This window comes from Hibiscus syriacus, unplaced genomic scaffold (assembly GCF_006381635.1).
Source record: "Hibiscus syriacus cultivar Baekdansim isolate YM2019G1 unplaced genomic scaffold, ASM638163v2 tig00111213_pilon, whole genome shotgun sequence".
Lineage (NCBI taxonomy): Eukaryota > Viridiplantae > Streptophyta > Magnoliopsida > Malvales > Malvaceae > Hibiscus > Hibiscus syriacus.
The window spans coordinates 1,986,654-1,998,667 of NW_024063022.1; the positions used below are offsets into that span (position 1 = coordinate 1,986,654).

General features: G+C 36.9%; 3 protein-coding genes and 2 pseudogenes across 3 annotated transcripts; all 5 read left to right on the plus strand.

The window, feature by feature from the left end:
- The first annotated feature begins 245 nt into the window (after positions 1 to 245).
- Positions 246 to 689, plus strand: LOC120156212 (self-incompatibility protein S1-like). Its single transcript, XM_039167604.1, has one exon. The coding sequence runs from the start codon at positions 246 to 248 to the stop codon at positions 687 to 689; it is 444 nt and encodes a 147-aa protein (XP_039023535.1).
- Positions 690 to 2,757: 2,068 nt separating this feature from the next.
- LOC120156059 (berberine bridge enzyme-like 8) lies at positions 2,758 to 4,494 on the plus strand. Its single transcript, XM_039167470.1, has one exon. It carries the CDS (start codon positions 2,857 to 2,859, stop codon positions 4,453 to 4,455), a length of 1,599 nt encoding a protein of 532 aa, XP_039023401.1. The 5' UTR covers positions 2,758 to 2,856; the 3' UTR covers positions 4,456 to 4,494.
- A 192-nt stretch (positions 4,495 to 4,686) lies between these two features.
- LOC120156213 lies at positions 4,687 to 6,188 on the plus strand (annotated as a pseudogene).
- An 868-nt stretch (positions 6,189 to 7,056) lies between these two features.
- LOC120156214 lies at positions 7,057 to 8,653 on the plus strand (annotated as a pseudogene).
- A 1,495-nt stretch (positions 8,654 to 10,148) lies between these two features.
- On the plus strand, positions 10,149 to 11,813 carry LOC120156124 (berberine bridge enzyme-like 21). Its single transcript, XM_039167541.1, has one exon. The coding sequence runs from the start codon at positions 10,168 to 10,170 to the stop codon at positions 11,755 to 11,757; it is 1,590 nt and encodes a 529-aa protein (XP_039023472.1). The 5' UTR covers positions 10,149 to 10,167; the 3' UTR covers positions 11,758 to 11,813.
- Positions 11,814 to 12,014: the final 201 nt, after the last annotated feature.

Below are 12,014 nucleotides of genomic sequence, written 5' to 3' on the forward strand. Positions count from 1 at the left end.
ATTTAAGCCATCTTAATGCACTTTCTCCTCGAATTGATCTTCTTGAGTCATGAAAAAAAATGTGATTGTTTTTTATTAGTATTTTTAGCAAATTTTGATCCGAAAAAATCTATCAATTCTTTATTATTTTTTAACTAATTTAAACCAAAATTTTATTAGATATCATTTTTATCTAAAAATAACCATATAAGATTCAAAATCAAAATATAAATACTAGCAAACCTTATATGATGATCACAAAACATATGACAAGCAGCATGGGCAATCTCAAAAGTATTACTCTCCCATTGCTGCTAGCATTCTCCCTCCTCCTTCCATTTGCAGAGAGTGATTGGTTCATGAACTATCATATTCACATCACAAACGATTTACCTTTACGTAATTCACCACCCAACCAGCCGAATTTGTTTCTACATTGTAAGTCCAAGAAGAGGGACATCGGCGACAGACCGATGATGAAGGGGCAAGATTACACGTGGGACACCAAGGTTAATTTTTTCCGAACGACGCTTTTCTTCTGCAACGCACGATGGGTGGGTCACAAGAGAATATCTTTCGACGCTTTTGAGGCCAAAAGAGACGAAAAAAAGTGCTTGGAGTACCATAACTCTTGCATGTGGTCGGTGAGGGCAGATGGGATTTATTTCAGTAAAGATGATGCCACTTGGTTTAATGCATACCGTTGGTAAAAGTTAATCTATAAATTTATATTCTCATCAGAGAATATATTAACAATCAGTTGCATTTATTTGTTTATTGTTTAATTATTTATTAATTAAAGAAATTATAACTTCATCAACTATGAAATTTTGAATTTCATATTAATATTTATATAATTAAATATATTAATTTTGGATTAATTCAAAATTAAAAATAGGTAGTTTACTCGAGCTAAATCTATTAAGTTTAGTTGATTATCCATTAAACTTCATCAATTATCCAATTTTAAAATGAAATTATTTTTCTAAATAATTTTTTTGGAGGACGAATTCGATTATGGTAAAATATAGATTTTTAATATAGTATCTAAGATCATAATTTTGTCATCATGAAGCAAATTCAACTATGGTGGTAGTTAATTTTTTTTTATGTATTATGGGGAATTCAATTATGGATGCAAGTTTAGATAATGATGATTTAATCATAGGTTTAAGTCACATTTGAGGTCTAAATTACAAGGTATTTTTAAGAAAAATGTATGAAATTTAATTTCAGTCAAAGTCGATTTTTTTTAAATATACTCCAAAACTATTTTGAGAAATAATGTTATTTTAAAGTTATTTGAAAAATTAATCTTCTACCAATATTATTTTCTTTAATAAAACTTACTTTGCTATAAAAAAAAGAAACTTGATTTCAATCACAAACCATAGCTGACCTCAAAACTTGATCCCTTAAGTTGAATGGGTTTTGTTTATGCAAGAACAATGCTATATGGTGTTATGAATATCCAAGATGGATATCTTGGGAAGAATGGATTTTCTTTAATTTTAAGATTTTAGAGCTATATTTTAAACGTATTATTAAAAAATTTGATGATGATATTTATAATTTTTAATGAAATTTGTTATTTTCTTATATTATATTTAAATTTATTTTGAGTGTGATTAACATGTCTAATATTTATGTTGGTTAATTGATCCCATCTTCATTCATACATCACACAATTGGACCGCTTGCATAGCAAGAGTTACAAAATAACTTATATATTCAAATTTGTTTAAACAATCTTATACTCAATCCTTACTATTGTTAATAGGAAAAACGATAATTGTTTTTCTATTAATATTATTGATTAATTTATGTCCCTAAGATTCAAGAAAGACTATCAACTATGGTAAAATTCAATTTTTTATATAATAGCTAAGATCATAATTTTGTCATCATGAAGCAAATTCAACGATGATGGTAGTTAATTTGTTTATGCATTATGAGGAATCGAGTATAGATGCAAGTTTAGACAATGATGATTCAATCAGAGGTTTAAGTCATCTTTGAGGTCTAAAGTACGAGGCAATTTTTTAAAAAAATGTAGGAAATTTAATTTTAGTCAATATTAAATTTTTATAAAAAAAATACTCCAAAACTATTTTGAAAAATAACATTATTTCAAAATTATTTAGAGAATTAATCTTTCTCAATATACTTAAATTTTATCTTATAGGAAGACCATCAAAGGAGACCACAGTATTAGAATATAAAATTTTTAGATAAATTTTCATCGAATTTGAGTGTATTTAATGAAAAATCAATTCAGAAAGAAAAATGAAATGTGGATTTTTTTTTAGTTTCAATCTTGTTGCGAATGACGATCGATGAAAGACAATAATTGTTTGAAAACGACGACTATAGAAGTAGATTATGGCTTATAGGGACCAAAACAATACAAAAACTAAAATTTAGTGCCGAAATATAAAGTATTTTAAAGTTTACCGACAAAAATTGATATACAACCTAAAGTACACATGATAGAAAATGATCACGTTGGTATGCCATTAATGATTTTACGGGTTTGTACTTGCAATGAAGTCAAAAATTAAATCAATACTAGAATTGAAACATTTTAAAATTTAATGATTAAATCGATACATGACTGAAATTTATTGGCATTTGGAGTAGTTGACCCCAATAAAATTCCTTAAACCTAATAAACACAGTCTAAGATTGTCTAAGCCCAGCCCAAATAATAGAGAAGCGCGATAATTAATTATTTTTGGGATAAGCACCTGCCCCTTGATTTGAGTTTTGCAGAAGCTTGCTTCCTGTATTTTGAAGAAGCTTCAAGCTTGCTGCTTTACTTCATGACTTTCTTTTGAATGAATCCTTTTAGTCTGACGTGAAACTTGTAAATCTTCAATGGGATTTCTCTCACTCATCGTCTTCCTAATTTTCACTTCAATGGCGAATTCAGATAATCTCCAACAAAGCATCATTCTTGAATGCCTTTCGAATCATTCAATAGCTTCCCCTTCAATCGCTTCGGTTACTTACTTCCCTACCCATCCTTCCTACACATCCACTCTACAATCATACATACGAAACCTCAGATTCATCTCTCCCACTACCCCTCAGCCTCTCTTCATCGTGGCGGCCTCCCATGTTTCTCACATCCAAGCTTCCATCATTTGCTGCAAAACCCACGGATTTGAAATGAGAATCCGCAGCGGCGGACACGATTACGATGGACTTTCGTATGTCTCAGAATCCCCATTCATGATCCTCGACTTGTTCAATCTTCGATCCGTAAGTGTCAATTTAGAGGATGGGAATGGAACTGCTTGGGTTGATTCAGGTGTCACTTTGGGTGAACTCTTCTATGCAATCGGTCAAAAAAGCAAGACCCATGGTTTCCCCGCCGGTGTTTGTCCGACAGTAGGTGTTGGTGGTCATTTTAGCGGCGGCGGATATGGTAACATGATGAGGAAACATGGGTTGTCTGTCGATAATGTTGTCGATGCGAAACTGGTTGATGTCGGTGGCAATGTTTTGGATCGAGAATCAATGGGGGAGGATCTGTTTTGGGCGATCAGAGGAGGTGGTGGAGCTAGCTTTGGAGTTATACTTTCATGGAAAATCAAGTTAGTTTCTGTCCCTGAAATTGTTACTGTTTTTAGAATTGAGAAGACATTAGAGCAAGGTGCAACTGATATGGTTCATCAATGGCAATATATAGCTGATAAGATAGATGAAAATTTGTTCATTAGAGTTGTTCTGTTACCGGTGAATAAAAAGCATTTGCAGTCCATTAAAGCTAAGTTCATTGGATTGTTTCTTGGTAATGCTAAAGAACTGATTTCAGTCATGAATGAACATTTCCCAGAATTGGGTTTATTGACTGAGAATTGTATTGAAACGAGTTGGATCGAGTCGATACTGTTTTGGTCTAATTATCCCATTGGAACATCCATGGAAGTGTTGCTTGAGAGACAACCTCAACAAGAAAAGTACTTGAAGAAGAAATCGGATTACGTGCAGGAACCGATTTCGAAAGAGAATCTCCAAGGGATTTGGAAGAAAATGATTGAACTCAAAAGACCTGCATTGACATTGAATCCTTATGGTGGGAAAATGAGTGACATTCAGGAGTCCGATACCCCGTTTCCTCATAGAGCAGGGAACATATATAAAATCCAATACTCGGTCACCTGGAAAGACGAAGGCGACGAGGCATTGAACCGGAGTTTAGATCAGATACGAAAGCTTTACGAGTATATGACACCTTATGTGTCTAAGTCTCCCAGGAGTTCATATCTGAACTACAGAGATGTGGACATAGGGATCAATGAAAATGGCAATGCAAGCTACTCGGAGGCTGTTATATGGGGAAGAAAGTATTTCAAAGGCAATTTTGATAGATTGGTACAAGTGAAAAGTAAAGTTGATCCAGGTAACTTCTTTAGATATGAACAAAGCATTCCATGCCTTGGATCCTGGAAGAGTGCCCTTTCAGAATAGAAATCTGTTTTTATTTGGATAGCAGCTGCTTCAGCATATACACATAAACCTTGACTCTTGATTATTTGTAACTTAAATTGTAAAACTATATGTTGACTTGTTTTCTTGTTTTTGTTATATCTTTTTCGCTAATAAGGGTTGGATTCGTCATTATAACAACAAAAATATAATTATTAGATTAATCTATATATAAAATTGAGAAAAAAACTTAGTATAAGTTCAAGCCTAAAAAACCATGCCACTCCATCAGATACTAATATATCTATCATAGTTACTCACTCCAGTTCATCCTATGAACCTGTTTTACAACACTACATTCGTAACGCTCGTTTCAACACTACTTCCACACCCAAGCCCCTCCTTATCGTCACGCCTCTGACTGAATACCTCGTCTCGGTAGCCGTCTTATGCTCCAAGAACATCGGGTTTCAGCTCAGAATCCGAAGCGGCGGCCATGACTTCGAGGGTATCTCTTATGTATCCGAACAACCCTTTTTTGTCCTCGACATGAAGGATCGGTCGGCTTGGATTCAGGCCGGTGCGACCCTCGGGGAACTTTATTATAACATATGGGAGAAGAGCAAAGTCCATGGTATTCCTGCTGGGGTTTGTCCTACTGTTGGTGTTGGTGGTCTTATAAGTGGAGCTGGGTATGGTAACATGGTGAGAAAACATGGTTATCGGTGGAGTAAGTGTGGATGCTAAGATAGTTGATGTTGGCTGTAAGATTCTCGATAGAAAATCCATGGGGTAGGATCTTTTCTGGGCCACCAGAGGCGGTGGCGGAGCTAGTTTCGAGGTGGTTTTAGCTTTCAAAATCCAGCTCATTGATGTACCCTGAACGGTGACGGTGTTTAGAGTTGAAAGGACCTTGGAACAGAACGCAACTGACGCTGTTTATAAGTGGCAAACCATTGCTCCAACAACAGATGATGGTTTGTTCATGAGGAAGCTTGTGCAACCGGTTACATTAAACAAGCAAAAGACCATAAGAATCTCGATCTATGCACTGTGTTTAGGTTAGGGCTGCTAATGATGTTGTTTCTTTGTTGGCCAAGGATTTCCCTGAATTGGGTCTAGGAAAACAGGATTGCTTCGAGATGAGTTGGATCGAATCAACTCTATGGTGGGCTAGTTTCGACAAGGGAGCTTCGCCCGATGTGTTGCTAAAGAGAGTCTTACCATGTAAAGTTCATGAAGAGGAAGTCAGATTATGTCAAGACCCCGATACCAAAACAAGGGCTGCAATGGCTTTGGGAGAAGACGATTGAACTGGGAGTGCAAGGGTTGGTTTTCAATCCATATGGAGGGAGAATGAAGGAGATCAACGCCACGGAAACACCGTTCCTGGATCGATCCGGGAATCTGTTCAAGATACAGTTTTCGATAAACTGGAAAGAGGCAGGCTGGAGGCTGACGAAAGGAGCAAAGACTTGGTGAAGAAACTTCATGGTTAATTGACTGGCTTTGTGTCAAGGAATCCAAGAAATGCTTATTTGAACTATAGGGATCTTGACATTGGGATTAGTAGGAATGGTAGTTACCAAGAAGGTAAAGTTTATGGGGAGAGTTATTTTGATGTGAATTTTGAGAGATTGGTGGACGTGAAGACTGCCGTAGATCCCCATAATTTCTTTAGGAATGAACAGAGCATTGCACCTCGTACAAGCAATGAACCATTGCCCCTAGTACAAGCAAGTCATGGAACTAAACAAAACCTTTTACTATTATGATTATATTGTTTATAGCCATAGCTCATATAATATATTTATTTTTCTAAATGCACATTCTAATAATAGAGGGATTAATGTAATATGAGCCTTAGGTGGCGTTTGTTTTTCTAAAAAAAGTCTTTAAAGCTCTTATGTCTGCTCTGCGCAGACCACGCGCAGACATTAGACTTCGCAGACCGTTTGTTTTTTAGAAGACAGTAACTCTGAAAATGTCTGCGCGTCCTCTTCTTGGCGCAGACGTGGCCTTGTGTCTTCAAAACTCTTCCAACCTCTTCAAAGACATTGCTGATGATGAAGACAAGCCTGAAGGACATGGTTCTGTAGCGGATCGAGAATATATGACACAGCTACGAGATGAAATTGTTGTGCAATTAATGCAAAATATGGATTGATTTATTTTAAAAATTTATTATTGTAGTTGTATGAATTATTTAAATTTTAGTATTGTAAAACTAAAATTATTTAAATTTCAGTATTACAAAACTCTTTTAAATTTAAAAAATCAGTTTATTTATATTTCAGTTTATTTTAGCAGTCTGCAGATGTTAAAAAACAAACAATCTTCTTCTTGCAAACTGCAGACCGCAGACTTTTTATCAACCTCTTCTGCTGTAGATGCCTGCAGATGTGGTCCGTAGATTGCAGACCTTTTACCTCTGAAAACAAACAGCACCTTAGTGAACTCTAATCCTTATTTAACTCAATAATTGTGGTCTTGGATGGTAGAAAAAGGAAATCTATAATAACCAAAATATCATTGGTGGTAACTAAGCTAATAGTCTCTTCCATTGAATTAAAATAGAAAAAAAATCATAGATGACAAATGACTTAAATCTTGATTAACTTAACTTGCAAAAGGCAAAGCACAATGACACTTTCCAAGTTGGTCAATGGATCGATCTTGTGTTGTGTTGTGTTGTTGAGTTATTTATTTACGTGGGCAGCCTCGGATCCTGCCCATCAATCCCTTCTTAAATGCGTAAGCGGGTTCATAGAATCCCCAGATGTTTCCTCCATTATCATTCCCAACCCCAACCCCAACTATACATCCGTATTGAATGCACGGGTTCATAATGCTCGTTTCAACAGATCTTCCACGCTTAAACCAGCTATCATCATCGCTCCATTGCAGGAATCCCATGTTTCCGCCGCTGTAATTTGTTCCCAAAAGGTCGGTTTCCAGATTAAAACCCGCAGCGGCGGCCACGATTATGAGGGCTTATCTTACGCTTCTTCTGATAAACCCTTTTTCATGCTCGACGTGTATAATCTACATTCGGTATCTATCAACATGGAAGATGAATCCGCCTGGGTTCAAGCGACTCTCCGCGAACTTTATTGTAGCATATGGGAAAAGAGTAATGTTCATGGATTCCCTGCCGGGGTGTGTCCCACGGTTGGCGTCGGCGGCCACATTAGCGGTGGCAGTTATGGTATCATGATAAGGAAATACGGCGTGTCTACGGACAATGTTGTGGATGCCAAGATAGTTGATGTCAAGGGCAAAATACTAGACCGAAAAGGCACGGGAGAGGATCTTTTTTGGGCCATAAGAGGCGGAGGAGGAGGCAGCTTCGGTGTTATTTAGCCTATAAAATAAAGCTCGTCCGTGTACCAGAGACGGTCACCGTTTTCCGAGTCGAAAGAACATTAGAAGATAACGCCATCGAGGTTGCTTTCAAATGTCAAACCGTTGCCCCGACAACGGATAGCAATCTCTTCATGAGGATGCTCTTGAAAGCCTAGACGAAGAAGAAGAAAGCGACGATGCAAGCATCGATCTTGGGATTGTTTTTAGGCGGTGCCAATGGTCTTGTAACCTTGTTAAACAAAGATTTCCCGGAACACCAAGTGCACCACCAAAGACAACTGCACCGAGATGAGATGGATCGACTCGGTTCTTTGGTAGGCGGATTTCGATCTGGGAACACCACCAAGTGCGTTGCAAGATAGAAGCAATAAGGACACCAAATTCGCCAAAAGAAAATCAGATTACGTGCAGACACCGATTCCTAGAGAAGGGCTGGAATCTTTATGGAAAAAGCTGAGTGAAAATGGAAAAGTGGGATTGGCTTGCAATTCATACGGTGGGAAAATGAACGAAATCAAAGAAACGGAGACTGCATTCCCTCATTGCGCAGGCAACTTGTACAAGATACAGTATTCGGTAAACTGGGATGAACCCGGAATGGAAGCGGATACGAATTACACGAACCAGGTGAGAGTGGTTCACGAGTTCATGAATCAGTTCGTGTCCAAGAACCCGAGGAGGGCTTACTTGAATTACAGGGACATCGATATGGGTACCGCTAAAACTTGGAGCTATGAAGAGGGCAAAGCGTATGGGTTGAGCTATTTCCATGCAAACTATGAGAGGTTGGTCGACGTGAAGACCAAAAGTTGATCCCAATAACATCTTTAGGAATGAAAAAAGCATTCGTCCTCTCTCACCTAACACCAATTAGGACTAGTTTAGCGTCCTCATAACCAATTAGGATTAAACCACCGAAAAGGAAAGTTATGTATGTATGTATGTATAACTGATGCAAAAATATGGTATAGTTATGTAATTCATACGGATTTTATGTATATGGTAATTTGTAAGTTTTGTTAAGAATCATAAAGATGATTCTATGCACACATTTGTCTTTTATTTAGATAATTAGATCATCCATCTGTCATTTTTTAATATGTAGATGGATTAAAAGTTGGTTTTTTATATTTATAAATTACAATTTAATATCATGTTTTTAAAGAATAAAATCATTTTATTGAATGAACTTAAAGAGGGTTATAAGTTTATCCATTACCTAACTCGACTCAAACTTAACCAATTCACATAGACTTTTCCGCTTTTTTGTTTTATTTTTCCGTTCATCTATCTACCTATAAGACTTCTATTTTTTCCCATATTTCAATCAACGCATCTATCTAACTCTCACTTAATTTGCAGCGTTTTTAGTATTCTGTCTTAACAATCACAAAGAAATGTATTACAAGATATTGTGAAATTATCAATTATATTGTAAGTTAATTAAAGAGCATAAATCATAGAGTAATTATATTAGGTTTGTAATGATTTATGCTCAATTCTTAAAAGTATTCAACCCAACCATAGAATAATCATTTGATTATCAAATATTCGAGATATAAAATAGAATATTTTTTAAGAATAAAAGATTTATGCACTCTCTGAATCTCATACTTTCATAATATAACAGGTTAGTCTCTCTCTTTTCACAGACAAATTATAAATCGTCAGTTTTATCCTTTTTTTTCTCACCATTCAACCATTACAAATTATCATCATACGTATTGTACATTTACACCAACTACAGAAAATTAGATAAATATAATTATAATTATTTTGAGAAAACGACAATAAGTAACATATTTTTCAAAAAAATGTGATCTTCTAGAAAGGAAATATAATAAGCGTAAAAGCAATCATTGATGAAACAAGGCCTAAATTTAGAAAAATCTGAAAGCACTTGCATGCGAAAAGTAAACGGTCAAATATTACTTATATGCACCTTTTATACAAAAGGCTGACTTTATTTGTCAAACAAAGTTAAAAAAAATAAATAATATACGTTAGATCAAGTAATAAAAAATTTAATATTTTAAATAGAATATTAGCTTAGATTTTATTAAAAGAATTTATCGTTTAAAATAACATTTAAATTGATTCTATCTTAAATTTATTTAAAAAAAATATATAATTATTGAACACTGAAAAATTTAGATAATATATGTATATATGAAAATTGTTTATATTAAAATTTTCTATATGTTATGATATAACATCACGTTTTCTTTTGTTGTTTGAATATTCTTGGTACGTATGTTGCGTTAAGACTTGTTGATTGCTAAGACCGCGTATGTTTGGGTACTTTTCCACAGCTTTGAAGGGCCTTATAAATTGTTGTCACCTACATGCATTGTTACCCGTACCAAAACGCAAAAACAAAGCACAAAAATGCATAGTTCAATGCGGCTTTCACTTTCCCTTGCGCTGTTTCTTGTTCTGTTCAACTTTTCCCTTTCATATGCAGCCTCGGATCCTACTTATCAATCGCTTCTCCAATGCTTAAGTCAATCGATCCCATCCCAAAATGCTTCTGCCATTCTCTTCTCCAGCAACAACCCTTCCTATGCCTCCGTATTGCAAGCGTACATCCGTAATGCTCGTTTCAATACCTCCGAAACGCCTAAGCCGGCTATCATCATCACTCCGACGGAGGAATCCCATGTCTCCGCCGCCGTGACCTGTTCCCAGAAGGTTGGTTTCCAACTCAAAGTCCGTAGCGGAGGCCACGATTACGAAGGGCTATCATACGTTTTCGGTAAACCCTTTTTCATCCTCGACATGTTTAACCTACGTTCGATATCGATCGATATATCGAACGAGTCCGCCTGGGTTCAATCCGGTGCAACACTCGGTGAACTTTACTATAACATTTGGGAAAGCAGCAATGTCCATGGATTCCCTGCTGGGGTATGTCCCACCGTCGGCGTAGGTGGACACCTTAGCGGGGCTGGTTATGGTACCTTGATGAGGAAATACGGTGTATCATCGGACCATATCATGGATGCCAGAATAGTCGACGTAAACGGAAAAATTCTAGACCGGAATGGCATGGGGGAGGATCTCTTTTGGGCTATAAGAGGTGGTGGAGCAGCCAGTTTCGGTGTTGTTTTAGCCTACAAGGTTAAGCTCGTTCGTGTACCGGAAACAGTGACTGTTTTCAGAGTCGATAGACTATTAGCAGATGACGCCAATGCCACTGATGTAGCTTACAACTGGCAATCCGTTGCTGCAACAACAGACAATAATCTGTTCATGAGGATGCTTCTGCAACCCGCGACGAGAAACAGGCGAAGGACGGTGAGAGTATCAATCCGGGGACTGTATTTGGGCGATGCCAATGGTGTTGCAACCTTATTGAACAACGATTTCCCTGAGTTGGGTTTAACCAGAGAGAATTGTACTGAAATGAGATGGATAGACTCAGTTCTTTGGTGGACAAACATCGATGTGGGAACACCAGCTGCGGTGTTGCTTGACCGAAACATCAATGACGCTGATTTCTTGAAGAGGAAATCCGATTATGTGCAGACACCAATTCCCAGAGATGGGTTGGAATCACTGTGGCAAAAGATGACACAACTTGGAAACGTGGGGTTGGCTTGCAATGCATATGGAGGGAGAATGGACGAACTCAGTGCTACCGAGACACCGTTCTCACACCGAGCCGGAAACTTATATAAGATACAATACTCGGTGAACTGGGACGAAGCCGGAAACGAAGCTGACATGAATTACACAAGTCAAGCGAGAGAGCTACACGAGTTCATGACTCAGTTCGTGTCGAAGAATCCGAGGAGGGCATATTTTAATTACAGGGACATCGACATCGGCACCACTGAGAACTGGAGTTACGAACAAGGGAAAGTGTATGGGGAGAGTTATTTTACTGGAAATTATGAGAGGCTGGTCGATGTGAAGACTGCCGTGGATCCTAAGAATTTCTTTAGGAATGAACAGAGCATTCCTCCCCGGACATGAAGACAATGATTATTAGATTGTTGTAATTGTAATACGCAGATGATAATTTCGTTTATTAAAGACAATGATTATTAGATTGTTGTAATTGTAATACGCAGATGATAATTTCGTTTATTAATAATGTACTTTCATCTTCTTAAACAAATATCTTCCGTGTAGTGAACCAAATTTTGTGGTTGTGCATGCAGGGGCGGTTAGCCAAGCAAAGCATGGTCCTTGGTTTACGTGGCTTTCAGCAGCTCGAGGGTTTAAATGCA